Source organism: Ahaetulla prasina, chromosome 1 (assembly GCF_028640845.1).
Source record: "Ahaetulla prasina isolate Xishuangbanna chromosome 1, ASM2864084v1, whole genome shotgun sequence".
Classification (NCBI taxonomy): Eukaryota; Metazoa; Chordata; class Lepidosauria; order Squamata; family Colubridae; genus Ahaetulla; species Ahaetulla prasina.
In genome coordinates this window covers 346,712,011-346,731,159 of record NC_080539.1, presented here as the reverse complement: position 1 = coordinate 346,731,159, position 19,149 = coordinate 346,712,011, and the positions used below count along the sequence as shown (strand labels likewise).

The window sequence follows — 19,149 nt, the reverse complement described above, 5'->3', positions numbered from 1 at the left end:
GGTTCTCAATGCGTTATATCAAAGTAGGCGTAAGAATAAGAGTAAGAATAGTAGAAACGATTAATAGTTGAGTTTTACCCGCCAGAGAGAGAGAGAGAGAGAGAGACAGAGAGAGAGAGAGAGAGACTGAGACTCGACTGCCAGGCGGAGGACGCCTCCTCTACGCTTAGAGGAACATCAAAGAAACGTTACGGCTTCCGCGCGCACCGCCAATTCGAGGGCGTTCGGCCGCCGACGCATGCGCACCAAAACCAAATCCGAGCTCGCTCCCGGTCTCCTCCAAGTCTCTGCACCCCCCCCCGCACCGCCAGCCGCGCGCGCGCGGGAGGGAGGGTGTCTCCGCTGCGCTTGCGCCATCTTCGCTCTCTTGTTAGTCCGCCTGCCTAGAGGAGCTGTAGAGCAGAGCCGAACAGCGCGGGGCGGGTGGGGGAGGGCGGGAGCAGGAGGAGAAGAAGAAGGAGGAAAAAGAAGCGGGGTGTCGTGGGAGGCTGAGCTTGCAGGCAGCCGGGAGGAGGACTCCGCCGCCGCCGCGACAAGGGGAGGCTGCGGGGAGGGGGAGAGAGAAGCTGGAGGAAGAGTGAAGGAGGCGGCCAGGCAGGCAGGAGAGATGAGCGCTCGGTTCCTTAGGAGCAACGAGGAGGAGCAGCAGGAACAGCCCCAGCCTCTGCGGCCGTGGTTGTCGTCGTCGTCGCCGTCTCTGCCGTGCGAATGAACTGAGGCACAGGCGCCTTCGCCGGCTCGGCTCGGCCCGGCCTACTCCAGTGCTATCCTTCCGACCCCACAGACCGCCCCTTCTGATAGCCGCCTCTCCTCCTGCCTCGCCTGGGCTGAAAGGTAAGCCGCTGCGGTGGCAGAGGTCGCGTCAAGGCCTGGCAGAGAGAAGGTAGAGGCCGCCGCCGCCGCCGCCGCCGCCTGGGAACTCGGGGCCTAGAAGCGAGAGAAGCGAGAGCGACGACCTGCTTGTAACATGTGGGGGATAATCCCAGAAAGATCGCCCCTATCTCGTTAACCTAGCTGGCGTTGAGGAGAGAAGGGGGTTGATGGGCGGCTTCACTAAGGGAATTTGATACGTCAGGGCAGCTTACACTGCTTGTGGGGGCGGAGGGGAGATGGTGCCGGCGGCTTCTCTTTCTCCCCTGTAGAATCGTATTATATTATTGTTCACCTTGATTGCGTTGTTGTTGCTCGTTAATCATTGGATTGATACTGTTTGGAACCGCGCGTTGCATTGTCATTGATGATTTATCGCTCTGTGCAGCCTGTAATAAAAGTCATCAACTAAAAGACGCTACCTTCGAGGCCCAGGTAAGGGCAGCCGGCAGGAAAAGATGAAGTTTTAGGGAATAAGTGACAGAGGTGGAACATGCGTGCCTTCAGTTTTGGGTGGCTTTCTGCTTCGGTCCCACCCCTTCCTGCCTGCATTTGAAAGAGAAAAGTATATAATTGGTAAGGCCTGCTAGGGTGATCTGAAATGAAAATTCTGAAATCTGGTCCTCAGGCATTAGCTTGGTTAAGATGACAAAAATGTACAAACTACTGCTCAGTGTATGTGTGAAATATATGTATGTAAACTTTACCTATATTAAAAACCACAGATCCAGAATATATTTTGAAATGTGTAGAGGTATAATAGGTGGAAAGCAGCTTTGCAGATACCATTATTTGCATATATTTTTTTTAAACGTGTGTAGGAGGCAGTGCTTTAGACATATACATATATTTCTATATAAAAGAAATATATGTATATGTCTAAAGCACATTTTAGCAATATTCAAATGTGGTACATCTTGCAAAAGTTATAAATGCATTCAAAGGCTGGTTCGTTTAGAAGAAAAGCCGGTTCCATTTTAGTATAAAACATTTCCAGCTACACTTTGTATGCTAATTGTTTCTGATGTTTTCCATACATGTGTTGTAGAAAGTTCTTAAATGAGTTTAGACTCCTTTTGTTTTGGATCTGATTTCTCTGTGTTCATTGTTCTTGTCAATTCAGTCCAGTGATGACGTAGCATGATGTTGTTTCTTTCTCTGGAGAAACAGAAGTGGGCGAAGAACTCATTGTCTGCTAAGCTTTATTAAGCATGATTAAAAGGATACTTTCCCCTCCTGCTGCAAGTGTTCTGTCAGTCAGACAGATATGACTGTTTATAAGATTCTATAGGATATGACTGTTTAGAAGATTCCATATCTTTTATGTACACTGAGAGCATATGCACCAAGACAAATGCCTTTTGTGGCCAATCAAAATTCTATTCTATTCTATTCTATTCTATTCTATTCTATTCTATTCTATTCCTTATATCCTTATAAGATAAGATTTGTGCTTGATCCAATTTGATGAGTAAATTCAAACATACAATATTTATAAAGCAATGTACCTTAATCGTTACCCAAACTTAATCGTTACCATACACTAACTACATAGCTATTACTGGTCCTTTTTTTAAAAATGGGAAGGAGAAATGTCTAAAACAAACAAAAATGGAAATAAATTTCCTTTTTATGATATTTGGCATAGTCAATAGAGGCTGTAGGCACTATTATTTTCAGGTGACTGAATATGCTCAATGGGATGTAGATACATTGTAATTCTTTAAAGCCTTCAAGATACTCTTGTTTTAGAAGTAATTTTGCAATTTAAGATACTGTACATGTTACTGTGGCTTGGTGTAGTCTCTGCTAATGTAATCTGTATTTTTTAATATGGTATGGCATAGTGGTATGTAGATGTGTGGTAATTTATTCTTTAGAAGTCTGCCAGGTAGTCTTGTTTTAAGTACCCTGTTTTCCCCCCCAAAATAAGAGATCCCCTGATAATAAGCCCAATTGGGCTTTTGAGCGCATGGCAATAAGGCCAAGCACTTATTTCAGTGTTCAAAAAAATATAAGACAGGGTCTTATTTTTGGGGAAACACAGTATAATTCTGTAATTTAGGATACATGTTGTTGTGTTACACGTTACTTTATCTTGGTCTACCTAATATAATCATTTTAGTCAACTTTTATACTAGTACAGCCCATGCATGCATTTAATTTATATTGTGTCCAAGTAGCTTTTAGCATTGAAGAGAAAGAAGACATATTGGCACCCTGAGGTATAGAGGTATTGCTTCATCTTCTCATCCCTGGATTTGATTATATGTAGTTCCTATAGCTTAAATATTGTCTTAGCTTTAAAACTGGAAGATTTTTTTGGAAAAGTTGAGATAGCTGGAGTGCTGAATGATGAAGTTTTCCTTTTCTACACCTTGATTATATAATCTACACACTTCTGGTGCGGATAATTTAAAATAAAGAGTTTTAATTTTTTTATAGCAGAGTAAGCTTCAGAATGAATTTTCATATCAGGGTATATAGGCTTGTAGTAGAAAGTATTTTAACTTGTTTTTAAGCTGTTTTAAGCTATGCTTTAATTCATGTATTTATATGGTTTTATTATGTTGTAAACCACCCAGAGTCACTTAGATATAGAGATTAAATAAATAAAATATTAATTTATGTGCTGTTTGTTGAAAAAATTCCAGATGGCTTACAATATATTTTATTCAATTCATATTGCTCACCCATCTCACCATGACTCTGGGTGGCAAGCAGAATTTAAAAAAAACACTATAAAATATAAAATTTGGGCAGCAGAGAAACAACAACTCAAATTGCTAAGACTACTGAAAATCAGGTCCCTATGCACACTTGGTACCCCAGGCTCAGGCACAGAACCAAGTCGTTAGGGCCCTACGAAAGGCCAGCAATGTCAAATCTCTGGAAGGCAAATTAAATAAATATATTAAGGCACTTATCATGATATATCAGATTAAAAAAATAAAATTGTATCACTTCTAATTTGGTAAATCTAGTAATTTGGATTACTTCTAATCCAAATGTTTTCTGTATGACAACTGCCTTTACCATTTTCCTACAGAACAAAAGGGTGGGGTTTGACCTGATCTCATGGGCCTGCTCTTGGCATGGGAAGAGGGGGGTGCAACATCTGAATTCATTTTTCAGATCTCAGCTTCCCCCATGGGAAGCATCATTTCTCTCAGAACTAGTAGGTTGGGTATAGTGTTTTTGGAAAAGTTGTAAACATGGCAAGAGAGCCAATTTGATGTAATGGTTAAAGGTGTAGGACTAGAATCCAGGAGACTGTAAATTCTAGCCCTCTTTTAGGCATGAAAATTACTTTGATGATTTTGAGACAGCCACTCACTCCCAGCTCAACCCATGAGAATGTTGGTAAAAAAGCAGAAGCATTATGTATTTTATTTTGAAGTGCACAAAATAAAAATGGAATACTAGTACTGATGTTAGCAAGAGGCCAAGCTGTATGAAGCTTTCCCTCATCAGCACTTTGAATCAGGCCTGGAAGCTTATTAGCAGCCTGTATAGCTCTGGCAAAATAAGTGTTATACCAACTAGTGCTGGTCAGCATGCTGAACAGCAGCTGCCTTTTGTGTCAAGTACAGCTCCCATAAAAGCAGCTTACAATAATCTAACTAATAGATATAACATTGGCAAGTTTTCAGCAAGTAGCAGGTTGAAGTAATTATTGTTTTACTTGCAGATTAATGTTATAGGTCTGTGAAAGAATAATATACTGTTTATTGTGGAATGACTGTAAATATTAATATTTATGGTTGAAAAATAGTATCTATTTTAGAAAGTAGTTGGCTTATATCATGCTTTAATCTTCTGTACAAAAACATTTTTCTTAACATATTTGTTAAAAGTTAACAAGTAATCGGATTTATTTATTTAAACAACTTGTTTCCCGAAGGGATTATTTATTAAAATAGTAACACAATTGTGACTTAGTATTTTGTTGTCAAGTTCTAAGAATGAAGATTTTAAAGCTCTAGAGTCTTGGCTATCTAGAGGCTGGGGAAAAAGAACAGTTGTTAGCTTTCTTTCCATTCACTTAACAAACTGTAAATAGTAGGAATAACTTTTTGAAAGCATAATCTGGAGAAAATGGCTTATATGGCAACATAATAAGCTAATAATTTTACTCTGGAACTGGTTTCCCCCCCAAAAAAAGCCAGATAAGAGCAATATTTATATGTGCAGTTGATGAAGGCTAATTCTAAGCATGGCAGAATAGCATTTTCTACCCAATGGAGCAGGATTGTCTTTAATGCCGTATCACCTCTGAAAAATTCAACTTCCACCCTTTAAAATCATGCATGATTTTCATAACCTATTATAAAACAATTTGGCAATCAAGATTTGCTAATTTTACTCTATAAAATAGAAGTAATATAAAGTATCCTAATAGTTGATACGTAAAGAATGGTTTACTTTCTTTAACTTCTCACTATACTCAGAATGGAAAAAAGTTCCCATTAAACAGATGAGGAATTGAGGTTGAGACTAATGATTTCCTTAAAAGCAGCATACATTAAACTTTCAATGTAATGTATTAATTTGGGAGGGTGTTTGTTAAAGCAGAATGTCAGTTAAACCGGCATGGAATTTTACACATATGTGAAATTGGAATGAGATTGTTTGCATTTGTAAAACCCTTAACCAGTGGTGAAATTCAATTTTTTTTACTACTAGTTCTGTGGGCGTGTCTTGGTGGGCATGGTGTTGTTTGGTGGGTGTGGCAGGGGAAGGATACTGCAAAATCTCCATTCCCACCTCACTTCAGGAGAGGGATACTGCAAAATCCCTATTCCCTCCTGGGTGAAGGATATGCAAAATCTCCATTCCAGGGGTGAAATGCTCCCGGTTCGGACCGGCTCACCCGATCCGGTAGCGATGGCGGCTGGTGGTTCGGAGAAACGGTAGCAAAAATCCCTGGCCCCGCCTCCTGCCCCACACCATCATCAGAGGTTTTGTTTTTTTTTACTTTTAAAAGCAGTTTTTCTTCAGCTGAAAACATGCCTTTAAAAGTTAAAAAAAAAAGCCTTTGATGATCCCATGGCTCAGCTGGGATCGTCAGAGCCTTTAAACTCTTTTAACAACCTTCGGCCAAAGAGGTTGTAAAAAAAAAGGTTTTAAAAGGCTCCTCTGGCGATCCCAGCTGAGTTCCTCATCACCAGAACCTTAAAAAACATGTTTTCTACAAGAGCTTGTAGAAAAAATCCTTTTAAGAGATTCTGGGCTGATGAGGGAACTTCAGCTGGGATCGTCAGAGGAGCCTTTTAAAATCTTTTTTTCCTCTGGCGATCCCAGATGAGTTTCCTGATCATTACAGGCTTTTAAAATCATTTTTTAACAACCTCTTACAACAGTCCCTTCCCATGCCCACCCAATCCCCCCTCCTCACTTACCTATAATTACTGCTCCTTTCAGGCTGGCTAAGCCATGCTTTACTTCAGCTACTGTAATCAGTTGCATCAGCTAGCAACTGACTCTGCCTGCCTAAAATCCATCTCCTCGTGAGCAACTCAATCTGCCTGCTTTGCAGGCTGAGGAACTCTGGGAGTTAAAGTCCACAAACCTTAAAGTTACTAAGGCTGGAGACCTCTGATCTAAATAAATAAATAAATAAAATAATAAAATAAAATATTTGTGCAGCTTTCTGAGATTTGGTGTGTTTCTGTAATGTTTCACTCTAACTACACAAACACACAAAATCTCACAAAGCTGTATGTGGCATTTGGTGTATGTATGTGTGTGTGAGTCAGTTGTGTTGTGTTGTGTGTGTTAAAATGTGAAAGTGAGGTTTCTGCTTGTTGCAGGGGCCATTTTGGGTGAAGTGCAGTTGTGTGTGAGTCAGTTGTGTTGTGTTTGTTGCGTTGTGTGTGTGTAAAGTGTGAAAGTTGGTTTTTGAGTTCTTTGTGGCTGTGTGAGGTTCCTGCTTGTTTCAGGGCCATTTTGGGTGAAGTGCAGCTGTTTTTACATTGTGTGTGAGTCAGTTGTGTTGTGTTGTGTGTGTGTAAAGTGTGAAAGTTGCTTTTTGGTACCTCTTATTGTTTTGTATACTTTGTTTATTATTTTATTATCTATTGTTATTGACCACACCCACCCAGTCATCTGACCACCAAGCCACACCCACCAATTAAGCCACACCCAAAGAACTGGTACGGAAAATTTTTAGATTTCACCCCTGCTCCATTCCCACCCTACTCTGGGGCCAGCCAGAGGTGGTATTTGCCAGTTCTCCAAACTACTCAAAATTTCCGCTACTGATTCTCCAGAACCTGCTGAATTTCACCCCTGCCCTTAACAATATGGATTCTGTAGTTTACACTGGAAGTCTAGTAGTTGAACTCCATTATACTAGGAGATTAATGATTTTATCAGATCTAAAATCAACACTCTCCCTATTTACCAACTTTTGTTCAAACTTTGATTTATTCAGGCTTTCATATAGTTTTCTAGACATGCATCTAGATCAGGAGTGTCAAACTCAAGGCCCATGGGCTGGATCTAGCCTGCAGGGTGCTTAGAACTGGCCCACAGGGCCCTGGAAACAGCAAAGCACTGGCCCACAGTGCCTCTGCCACCAAAAACGGAGCCCTGACAGAGGGTTGCAGGAGGCCATTGCAGCAAAAACAGAGCTCAGGGGCCCTTTTTCGCTGGCAGAGCGCTACCCCCACCACAGGAGCTCACAACATGAGTGACATCGAACTGGCCACGCCCACCCCAGCACTCCCAAGGTCAAACAGTCCTGATGCGACTCTCAATGAAATGGAGTTTGGCACCCCTGACCTAGACCATTCATCTGACTGTAACTCTCTTATATTAAAAAATGTCTAACAGAATAGATTTTTAGAACAAAATAAGGTTTGTGGCACTTTAAATTTGACTTTGGCTGTATAAGCAATTTGGCTGGATGAATTATCTCAGAAATAATATAGGGAAAGAGTAGGATCTGTTCTCATCTGGTTTTAGGTTATGGAGATTTATCTGTTCACACAAGTAGCATAAAGCACTGGAGTCAGGTGCTTTAATTCTTTTATTTATATCTTGTTATTTGAGATAATCAGTGACAGTTTCAAATCCTATGGGAGGTAAGGATTTTCACTTCTAACCATAATCTTTAAGATTTACTGACAAGTTAGCAGCTAATGCTAAGCTGTACTTATCCATGATGTGTGTCCTAGACAACATGGAATACCATCTCTGGCAGCTGGATTCACCTTTCTCTGTCTAATTTCTCAGCCATTTTTGTTGTGAGTTGTGAGGAATCATTTTTTGCTTCATAAAAATAAATATCCATGGTGTCCAATCAGGTTGCGGTTAAGTGCTGGATGTGGAAATCCTAATCTTTCTCTCACTCCTTTGCTTCATCGAAGAGCTTTGTAATATAGGGTGAAAAATGGAATTAGAGATGCTGTCACAGAAATAGTTTTACTTTTCAGCCATTCTTAATTACCTATGGTACATGCTCAGAGGAAGAGATAACTTTGAATCATGTCCAGATGACATACCAATTAAGTTAGGATAACTTAAAAACAACTTAGAATTTTCGATTGGGCCAACCAGATTAATGTTTTTCAGTAATAAGATCAAACTTCTACCGGTAGTCCTCAACTTATGATTGGTCATTTGGTGTCCATTCAAAGTTACAATGGACTTATAACCTGGTTGTTTGCAACCTGGTTCTGAAGTTCTAATGGCTGTGCCACCCCTGAGGTCACATGACTGCATGTCAGGCGCTCGATAATCAGCCCACATTTATGGACATTTGAAGTACCCCCTCAGTCACATGACCTCTTTATATGACAGTTTTGCTGAAAAAGAGCATTTACTTCCAGTGTTCTGTGATACCAGCGCATAGCAAACCATTGGTTCACTTAAAAACCAGCAGCATTTGCTTAATGACTACCATACAAATGATTGTGAAATCAGATCAGTCACATGGGTCACCCGATTTATGACCATCAGGACTTACGACCATGATGGGCAGACTCAATTACAGTCATAAGTCAAGAACTTACATGTATTATAGGTAGTGATAATGAAACAACTGCATGGTTTCTGTGTCACTTTATGTTTTGAGCTTGAAACATTTCAAAATCGCTTTAAATCAATCTTAATTTACATTAAGCAGACATTTTGAATGTAAAGGTATTTTTATACTGCTACTGAACAATATTGCTATAATGGCCTATGGAAACACTGGAGTCAGCCACTGAACTATTTATTCTCTCAACACTTTTTAAGACATCTGGTTCCCTGAACTATATGAACTCATAAAACCTTTCTATCTTAGCATTGTATATCAGAGAATCATAGAAAACCTATTTCAGTTTATTTTATGGATTATACCTGTAATGTTAATATATAGTATCTATAGTTACTATAGTTTAAATAGTTGGAATGGCTTGCAGTCTTGAAGTATAAATGAACAAACAAACAAATAAACCACACAGAAAAAAAACTATGTGACAAATCATGAAGCCAGTTCTCTGTAGTTCTACACACATAATTATTGTTTAATATAGCAAAACTCATCTGCGTGCTCCCATGCTTGTTGGACTACACATGGATGTTTTTATGCTATTTATAGTGTATCAAATTGTTATCTAAAAGGGTTTTAATTAGTATTTTAATATTGGAAACAAACTCTAAAATCATTCTAATATTTCTTACTATGTTGTATATACTGAGTAGTTTAAAAAAATGAAAATTTTAGTGATGCAAAGATATCTTGCTCAATAGGCACTAAAGAATGGAATCATACTGTGTAAATGAGTGGTGTTGATTTGTTACACTATATTACGCTTAATTTGTAATCTAATCCTTATTTATCAAATCTCTACACTATCCATCTCACCTAAATTACACTGAGCAGCTTGTAACATAATAACATAATATAATAATGTGACTAAAAGCACAGTTAAGAATTTTAAAGAATCAGTTTTCATACGTTAAAACTAACAAATCAAATTTAAGAACAAAGTTAAAAGGTTAACAAGGTGGAGGAAGTACCCTCAAGCCACCAGCCATTCCCAGGATTGCATAACATTCTTAGACACTCATTATAATTGGCAGACCAGTGTCTTAACCCTCTTCACAAAAGCAAGAAGAGTGGGGCTTGCCTCACCTCTGAAGATAAGATGTTCCAAAGAGTATAGAAGATCCTCTTCCTAGATCTCACCAATTGAAATTCTTTCATGACCTCCCTGTCTGAGCAGCTGGGGCAATTACAACAAGACAGCTCCTCGGATAACCTGATCTAATGCCTTGAAGGGCTTTAAATGTGATAACTACCATGTTGAATTGACCAGAAGCAAACGGACATGCAATGCAACTTATGTAACAGAGGTGTTACATGCCTAGGGGCACCCCAAACTCCTTGCACAATTGCATTCTGTACCAGTTTCAGCTTCTGGATACTCTTAAAGGGAAACCCCATGTAGAGCAGCCTAAATTGCAGTTCCCACTCAATTCATTGTTCTGTAGCAATGTTACTGTGTAATACTATAGTAACATATAAATCAATAGCGCATTCCTTGTCTATATGAAAATTAGAGTCTGTTCATTATCTTCATACAGTATTTCAGTTACTTCATAATATCAGTATAATGACTCTACATATTTAGTAAAATGTTCATTGGCTATAAATTGCAAGATTATGCATAGCTCATACCAGGTATAAGAAGTGTTTTATGCCTCCAGATGGCATTATATTACAGCTCCATAAGTTCTGGACTCCTTAATTAATAGCGTGGATTGGTTAGATTTGAATGACCATTTTTGGGGACCAAGATTAGAAAATATTGTATTAAGCTCTAAAATTGCAAAAGGGGATCACATGACCCTGGGACACTGCAACCATCACAAATGTGAGTCGGTTGCCAAGCATCTGAATTTGGATCAGATGAGCATGGAGATGCTTCAAAGGTCATAAGTGTGAAAAACGATTATTTCATTTTTTTCAGTGCCGTTGTAACGTTGAATGGTCACTAAATGAACTGTTGTAAGTCAAGGACTACCTGTATGGCCACCCAGCTCAAATAAATGACTCTAAGAAGACTGATTTATAGGCTCCAACAGATACTTCACCCTCCAAATCCAGAAAGATAACTATGTCTAAAGACTTTGGGAAAGTCATGTCGGATCAGAGACAATCTGATTTCTAATGGGATGGTGCTTCATAGAGTAGGCACTGCAATAAAAAGGGCTTTCTTCCTGGATCCCACCAGAAAGCAATTTTTAATGAATGGGACCATAACATGCTTCTCCTCTTGGGACATGTGGACATGACTGGGGAAAGGCAATCTTGCAAATAACCTTATATCATTGATTGTTTCCCAATATTAGTGGGGGTTTGGGTCTCAGTTTGAAGCAAGTCTAACATGAAGCATTTGTATTTGCTTTTCAGTAGCATTCATAATATAGCAATTCCTGCTTCCAGAGTAATAACTGGCCCCAGGTTCTAATTCTGGTAACTTTCACAACTATGAGATGTTCTAAATTATGTACCATACATTTTGGAGTATAAGACACCCCCCCCCCAAAAAAGAGGGTGGAAATGTTGGTGCGTCTTATACACCGAATACAGCCATTTTTGGCCTCCTGAAACCCCTTGTGCCCCGTTTTTGTGAAAAACATTTTTGTCTTCCCAAACCCACCACGTGTCGCATTTTTGTCCTTCCCGACCCCCAGGAGCACTCTGCGGGCTTCCCAAATCTTCTGCGCATCCCGTTTTTCGCAAAAACAGCATGTGCAGAGGATTTGGGAGGCCTGCAGAGTGCTCCTGGGGGCCGGGAAGGGCAAAAATGTTTTTTTCTTGTTTATCTCTTCGAAATCTTGGTGCGTCTTATAGTCCAAAAAATACGGTAGTTGTTATTAGAGGGTTATTGTAACTGGAAGATCACATCTCCATAATTTGGTTTCAGTACAGTTTATGTTCAAAAAAAGAAAGCTCCAAGAAAGGATTCCAGTTTATACAGCTTTGTAAATCACCTTGCATATGAACTTGGATGGCTTTTGTGGAATATCCATCAGTTTTCTTGGCATGGTGCTAAAGTGATTTGCCATTGCCTTCTGGAACGATATTTTACTTTCCTGTGTAACCAGTTATACTGGACTCCATGTTGGTCTTCCATGCAAGTACAAACAAACACCAGCTCTATTTAATTTTTTAGAGAAGCTAATTTTAATTTTATTTCTTCTTCAAATTATGGATGAATGGAGTTCAGTAATCTTTCTTGCCTTTTAATGTTTTTTTGTATAATGGCTTACAGATGCAGAAAATTTCACACTAGTTCAGTAACAGTTGTTTGAACTTCAAAATTAGGTAGTTACATTTGTTTTCTTTAGTTATAGTGATTATAGAATTTCAGGGATAGAATTCATTGTTTTGTGGCATAGTTGCTGCAGTAATTTAAAAGGATCTTATTGGATCGGATTATCATGAAGATTAAAAATAAATAAATTGTTCCATCAAGAAAGTAGTGAAGAGCCCTTCTTGCATATTGGGGCTTTCCAAATTCTTCCAGCCACTGAAGTTTTCAGAATAGCATTCCTTGGGAGATGAATTCACTGTCAATGGCAACATGAATTGGGGAATTCATGCTCTTCCTTCAGGGTAAGGAAGTGCCACTCAGTTCATACAAGGTAAATTATTCTAATCCTGTTTATAAGTCAAGCATGAAAAAAACCATTGTAGGGGTTTTCAAATAATTTTAAAACTGCTATTAAAAATATTGAGAAATATTGTTTATCAGTGGAATATAAGTATATAACAGATTATATATTATAGAATATTAGAATCAGTAATAGCTTTCCTTGCTCATTTGTTCCTAGTAAAGGCATACTTGAAATGATCGTCTGTACTGTATATGCTCAGTATAATACCAACCAGTGAGTTAATCTTCTGTAATTCTTACTTAAGATGAGATTTCCTAAGTTAATTGTGAAATGTGAAAAAATACAAAACATTAGTTGACTCGAAATATCAAATATTACTTGATTTGAAAATAAATATACACACACATGCATGTATATTGTAGTTTCACTCTTTAAAATAGTGTTATTTTTGAGTTGCACTTGATTTTGATTTGTTCTGTAAAAGTAGGTGGTGGCCTCTTTAGTTTTTTCTTAATTTTTCTGATTTAAATATTTATTTTACAATCACCATTTGTCATTTTTAATAAGTATAGATGTTATCCTTTCCCCATTATTATTATTTTTTTATTCATTGGGTCTTTATCAGCATTGACAATTAAGCATTGACAGTTATCCTACTTTTTGGAGTATAAGACACACTTCCCACCCCCAAAAAAGTGGATGAAAATTGTGATGCATCTTATAAACCAAATGTTGCTGAAGCCCCCCCCCCCACTTTGGCCATTTTCGGCCTCCATGCATTGCATCTTCAGCCTCCACACACCCCATTTTAGACCTGTTGTAGGCTGCGGGGATCACCACAGCACATCACTGCCGATCACCTCCGTGCGTTGCGTTTTCAGCCTGCGCATGTTGTGTTTTCAGCCTCCGCATACCCCATTTTTTGCTTCTGTGGGTCGCATTTTTGGCCAGTTTCAGGTGGCAGGGATCGGCGGCAGCAATCCCCACCACCTGGAACCAGCCAAAATTGTGACGCACGGAGGCCAAAAATGGGGTGTCCAGAGGCTAAAAACGCAATGCGCAGAACCCGAAAATGCGACGCGCGGAAGCCGTGATCGGCGGCAATGTGCTGTGGTGATCCAGCTGCAGCCTGGAACAGCTGATTGGCGGTATTCCGGGAAGCCAATCCAACTGCCAATCAGCTGTTCGTGCTAAATCAGGCTGCGATAATGTGCTGAAGCTGACCAGGCTGTTTGCTGTAAGGACTACCAGATGAATACCAATGGATGCTGGTAGGCAGAGGCAGAATTTTTTTTTCTTGTTTTCCTTCCCAAAAACTAATGTGCGTCTTTTTTTTTTTGTTTACATTTATATCCCGCCCTTCTCCGAAGACTCAGGGCGGCTTACAGTGTATAAGGCAATAGTCTCATTCTATTTGTATATTTTTACAAAGTCAACTTATTGCCCCCCCAACAATCTGGGTCCTCATTTTACCTACCTTATAAAGGATGGAAGGCTGAGTCAACCTTGGGCCGGGCTTGAACCTGCAGTAATTGCAGGCTACTGTGTTCTAATAACAGGCTCTAACAGCCTGAGCTATTCCGGCCCTATATCCGGTCTTATACTACGGAGTGTCTTTTACTCCAAAAAATATGGTAATTCCCATTTTTGTGTTCTAGCTTCCTTTGTATTAATAAAGCGAAATATTAACAAGCACTAATATTAACAAATATTAATAAACACAAGTTGAATAAGTAATAATTTCAGAATAAATGCCTGCAGGAGGAGGAGAATTTAGAATGGTCCCTTAGGTTTGGACAGATTTAAATCTACTTTGTCTCTTAAACATCTTCCTCCCACCAATTAAAAATACAAAATAAATTCATAAAGATGATTCCATCTACTCTGTGCCTGACAGAAGAAATGCCTTTCATAGGGGATATGGTTTTAACTCCTGTTGACCTTGGCAGGGAAAAGGATTTATGTGAAAATCTAAGGAATAAAGTACTCCATAAACTTCCATTGTATATTCTCTGAACTAAAAATATCCTACTGGAAATTGATGAAAGAGAATTACATCCCCCTCCCGAGAAACAAAAAAACCCTGTTACCATTTTCAAGTTCCAAACAAATCAGAGGTCGGCTTGATTTAGGGCACTGACATTGCATTGATATCTAAGGCACCATATCACAAGAATACAGTAGTGATTATAAATAAAGCATTTAATTCTACAACTAATTTGACTAAATAGATATCTGTTCTATATCTAGTTTCCTAGAGGCAATTTACTTTGTGCTAGTGGTTCATGTTAATTTACAGTCTTTTTTATGTACTGAAATAAATCTATATTCTCTATTCTCAGTTGAGTCCAAACATATGTTATAGTTATATTCTGTCCAGCTTTTCTCTCGTCTTCAACAATTTTCTTCCCTACAAACGTTTTTTCCCAAAGCTACTATCACCTCAAGCCTCACTGGACTATATAAAGTTTTTGATTGTTTTAGCTTCCATGTACATGATTTTTCACTTCTTTACATTTATCTATCCTATTTGAAGAGAGATTACAGTAACTCTTCCTGCCCCTTTTTGTTACTATACCTTTTAATTAAACTTGGTTACTCCTAAATTAAGATGGATTTATGTATACTTTAAAAAGTGCATGTTTTTTCAAAAATCTCAGTTTATATTCTATCATTATGAGGACTGTTTATTTATATTCCTTTTTGTTCAGGGGTGTCCAAACTTGGCAACTTTAAGACCTGTGTTCTTCAACTCCCAGAATTCCTCACCCAGCAAAGCTGGCTGAGGAATTCTGGGAGTTAAAGTCCACAAGTCTTAAAAGTTGCCAAGTTTGGACACTCCTGTTTTTGTTTAACTGGATGCTCTCCTGAAAGAGCACCTCTCCTCTTAAACCTGCCCTCTAAGGTGACTTCGATGGTAAAGTTGTTACAAAACTTTTGAAGGTAAACAGTGACTAAATCATATTTTCATTTTGCTTACAGTGTTTTGTGCAGTCAAACTGTTCATGAGATTGTGGTTAAGGAAATGTGCCTTACCAAATTTATAACTAGGGCTTCTTTTGTTAATGTGTTTTACCCATGATATAACATGGATGAAAATGAATAGTCTTTGCCACTAGAGAGATAATGAAAAATGTTCATTAGACTACAAGTCATTTTGCACAGAAAGTTAGAAAGTTTTTAATTGATAATGAAATCATAACATGCAGTATACTATATATTGTTGAATATATTTGACACAGTATGTTAATAATAAAATTATTTAAATGAAGAATGTCCTGCTATAGATAGCAGGAATACTTGCATAAATAACACAGTTTACAAATTATTTCCTGGGGCTGGTTAATGATCAAATGACTCAATGCAGGATTATATTCCTTAAAAATAATATTTTAGCCATAATGTATGTTTTGAAGCAAATAACATTTCAATTCTTGGAAATATTGATTTTTTTTAAAAAAATTGGTGTAATATTAAAAAAAAAAAGTATTACGGCACTTTTTATGAATGTTTTTAAGGTTCCTAGGGTTAATTAATAATGTCTCATAACCCTATATGGGGCTTCTTAGAGATGGAGCTCGTATGACTGCAAATTAGCTTTTTACTTCAGCTTTTTTTACTTACAGCTTTTAATACTGTTTTGATATTATTCTAGATTGTGTTTTTATATGATGTTAGCCATCTGGTGTCACTCTAACAAAATGGGCAGTGTTACATATCCAAGTTTTTCTCTAGAATGACCTGCTTATGAGGTAGCATAAGTAAGTGATCAGTAAGTGATGTTCCAGAGTCACTGAGGGAACTTCCCAGATCATTGGCCCAGCATCTTAACTGCTAAAGCATCATTCATGTGTCACATTGGCTCCAATCTTCAGTACCATCTACTAGAATATCTACACTACGAGTGTAGAGGTAAATCTGTTTTGTGGATCAGATTAAGTCTCCTACATAACCTGCTAGGCTGGATAATGCCAATTGCTAGCCTTTGAAAAGGGATGTGTTTTGCTTTAATCTAGTATGAATTTCTGGTTGAAAAAAACAAACCTTTCTATAGGAAATCACATTTGCATTTCTTATAGAAGTTTTTTCTTTCTGAAATTTATAGAAATAGATGAAAGTGCCAGAGGGAGGCTATAAAAACCAGAGTTTTTTATTTTTATTTATATATTTTATTTTTATTTACTGTAATACTATTACAGTATTGGCCTGGTATTAGAATAGATTGTCTTCCCAAGTCTAGCATTCTCCCATCTCTCATCATTATTGTCTGTCTGTTAATGGTTGCTGGCAATTACAGGCCAGAATACAGAAGAAGGCTGAATTAGATCACTGAGGCCTTGTAAAGTCTGTGATAATTTGACTTTTCTTTCCAGGTGCGAATATTCAGGCACATTAATGATCCATAAGGTCTTACTATGTGGATACCATGTTTGATCTCATTGAATCTGGATTTGTGTTTTACTATACAAATATCTGAAAATATTATAGTTCAGTGCAACAAAGGATTCAAGGACCATTGTTTATTTCTGAATAGTTTGAACTGTGGTTTGCTTCGTTTATATTAACTGCAAATATTTTGTTAAAAGACACATAAATAAAATACTTCTCATGCATAGTAACAGTTTAAATATTTGTATAAATATACAGAGCATGCCTAAGACAAAAGTCTATAAATCCGCAAAAGCAAAATAGTTGCGCTTCAGCTGATATTGTGTGATTCAACATAATGGACTAGGACTATAGGACTACAGTTCCATTTTGAGAATCTTTTTTCTTTGATAAATGAACCTATGCTAAATTATTAACTCACTCTGTCTCTCTTTCTCTCTCTCTCTCTCTCTCTGTCTAATGACAGTTAACAGCAGATACTTTTATATCCACAGATTTAAAAGAATACATCATGGGAGCTTTTCTAGACAAGCCAAAGATGGAGAAGCACAATGCCCAAGGGCAGGGCAATGGACTACGCTATGGGTTAAGTAGCATGCAAGGTTGGCGAGTTGAGATGGAAGATGCACATACAGCTGTGATTGGCCTGCCAAATGGACTTGATGGATGGTCTTTTTTTGCTGTGTATGATGGACATGCTGGATCCCAAGTTGCCAAATACTGCTGTGAGCATTTATTAGATCACATCACAAGCAATCATGATTTTAAAGGATGCGGTGCTTCACCATCTGTGGAAAGTGTAAAGACTGGAATCAGAACAGGGTTTCTGCAGATTGATGAACAAATGAGGCTACTCTCAGAAAAAAAACATGGTGCAGACAGAAGCGGGTCAACAGCTGTGGGAGTCTTGATTTCTCCCCAACACACTTATTTTATCAACTGTGGAGATTCTAGAGGTTTACTTTGTAGAAACACAAAGGTTTATTTCTTTACACAGGATCATAAACCAAATAATCCACTGGAGAAGGAACGTATACAAAATGCAGGTGGTTCAGTAATGATTCAGCGTGTGAATGGATCTCTGGCTGTGTCTAGAGCGCTTGGGGACTTTGATTACAAATGCGTTCATGGGAAAGGCCCCACAGAGCAGCTTGTCTCTCCAGAACCTGAAGTATATGAAATTGAGAGATCAGAAGAAGACGATCAGTTCATCATATTGGCTTGTGATGGTATCTGGGATGTTATGGGAAATGAAGAGCTGTGTGAATTTGTCAGATCAAGGCTTGAAGTCACTGATGATCTTGAAAGAGTTTGTAATGAGATAGTAGACACCTGCTTGTACAAGGTAGCCAGAAATTCTGAAGGAAAAGCACTTTTATTATATTAGAAGTTTTACATGGGGGGGGGGTTTAAAAATCTATATATGCTTTATATAATCTTGGAAAGAGTTCCTTTGTGGCACATGTGGAATTTAGAAAACGGTACTTTGCCAACTAATAACTTGGTCTTATTATTTTTATTCTGTGTTATTAAGACCATACAATGCCAATAATGTGTATGCTTAAAACTACACTTACTTTGTTAACATAATGTTGAATTTGCATTGTATTTTGTATATTTTTACAATGTAGAAAATGGGTAGTTAATTTATAGAGCCAATTTGAACATTACTTTTTATTTTATTTTGTAATGTTTCACAACATCTTTTTTTTTAATGGTGCAAAGGTCTTGGAATTCTGAATCAATTCAGTTCATTTACTGTTTTTTTTTAATCTAACAGCCTTGGGAAGCTACAACTTTAGGCTGAGGATTGCTGGTGTATGCAGCAATTTTTAATTTCTATGTTGGGCTGAATTTCACTATTTGCTTTGGTGTTGTTGTTTTTTTAAATCATCTATGAGATATATGATGGAGAGCTTGAGTTGAAATATTAACTTAATAATTAGAAGGATCCTGGTTTGAATTTCATCCAAGGAAAAGAATTGATCTTAAATCAGGCTTCTTCTAATTATTAAGCCAGTTATAAACAAGTGAATAAATTACCTTAATAATCATCAGGGACAGTTTATGTCTTAAGTTTAAAAATCAGATAGGTATATCTATAGTCTCCTAACTATAAATTAGGTTGAAATGAATTTTTATGTGAAATCAAATACCATAGAACAGTGTTCTCGTTCATATCTCAATCAAACTACCCTTTTCTTCCATACTATAAATATGGAGACACAACTGATAGACTTACAAATAGTATGCTTTGAAATGTTAAAAAAA

The 19,149-nt window shown here is 37.9% G+C and overlaps 1 protein-coding gene across 4 annotated transcripts in view; it reads left to right on the top strand.

Moving 5' to 3' along the window:
• Positions 1-439: 439 nt before the first annotated feature.
• The window catches only part of PPM1A (protein phosphatase, Mg2+/Mn2+ dependent 1A), a 30,625-nt gene continuing 11,915 nt past the window's right edge, over positions 440-19,149 (top strand). Inside the window, exons 1-3 of one of the 4 annotated variants that reach the window (XM_058162938.1) lie at positions 440-834; positions 1,259-1,446; positions 17,373-18,223. In XM_058162938.1, the coding sequence (XP_058018921.1) occupies positions 17,390-18,223 (834 nt within the window). In that variant the 5' untranslated portion in view covers positions 440-834; positions 1,259-1,446; positions 17,373-17,389. Of the gene's footprint in view, positions 835-1,258; positions 1,447-15,356; positions 16,402-17,372; positions 18,224-19,149 lie in introns of those variants that run through there. The other 3 variants (XM_058162937.1, XR_009152710.1, XM_058162936.1) reach the window with 3 other exon arrangements.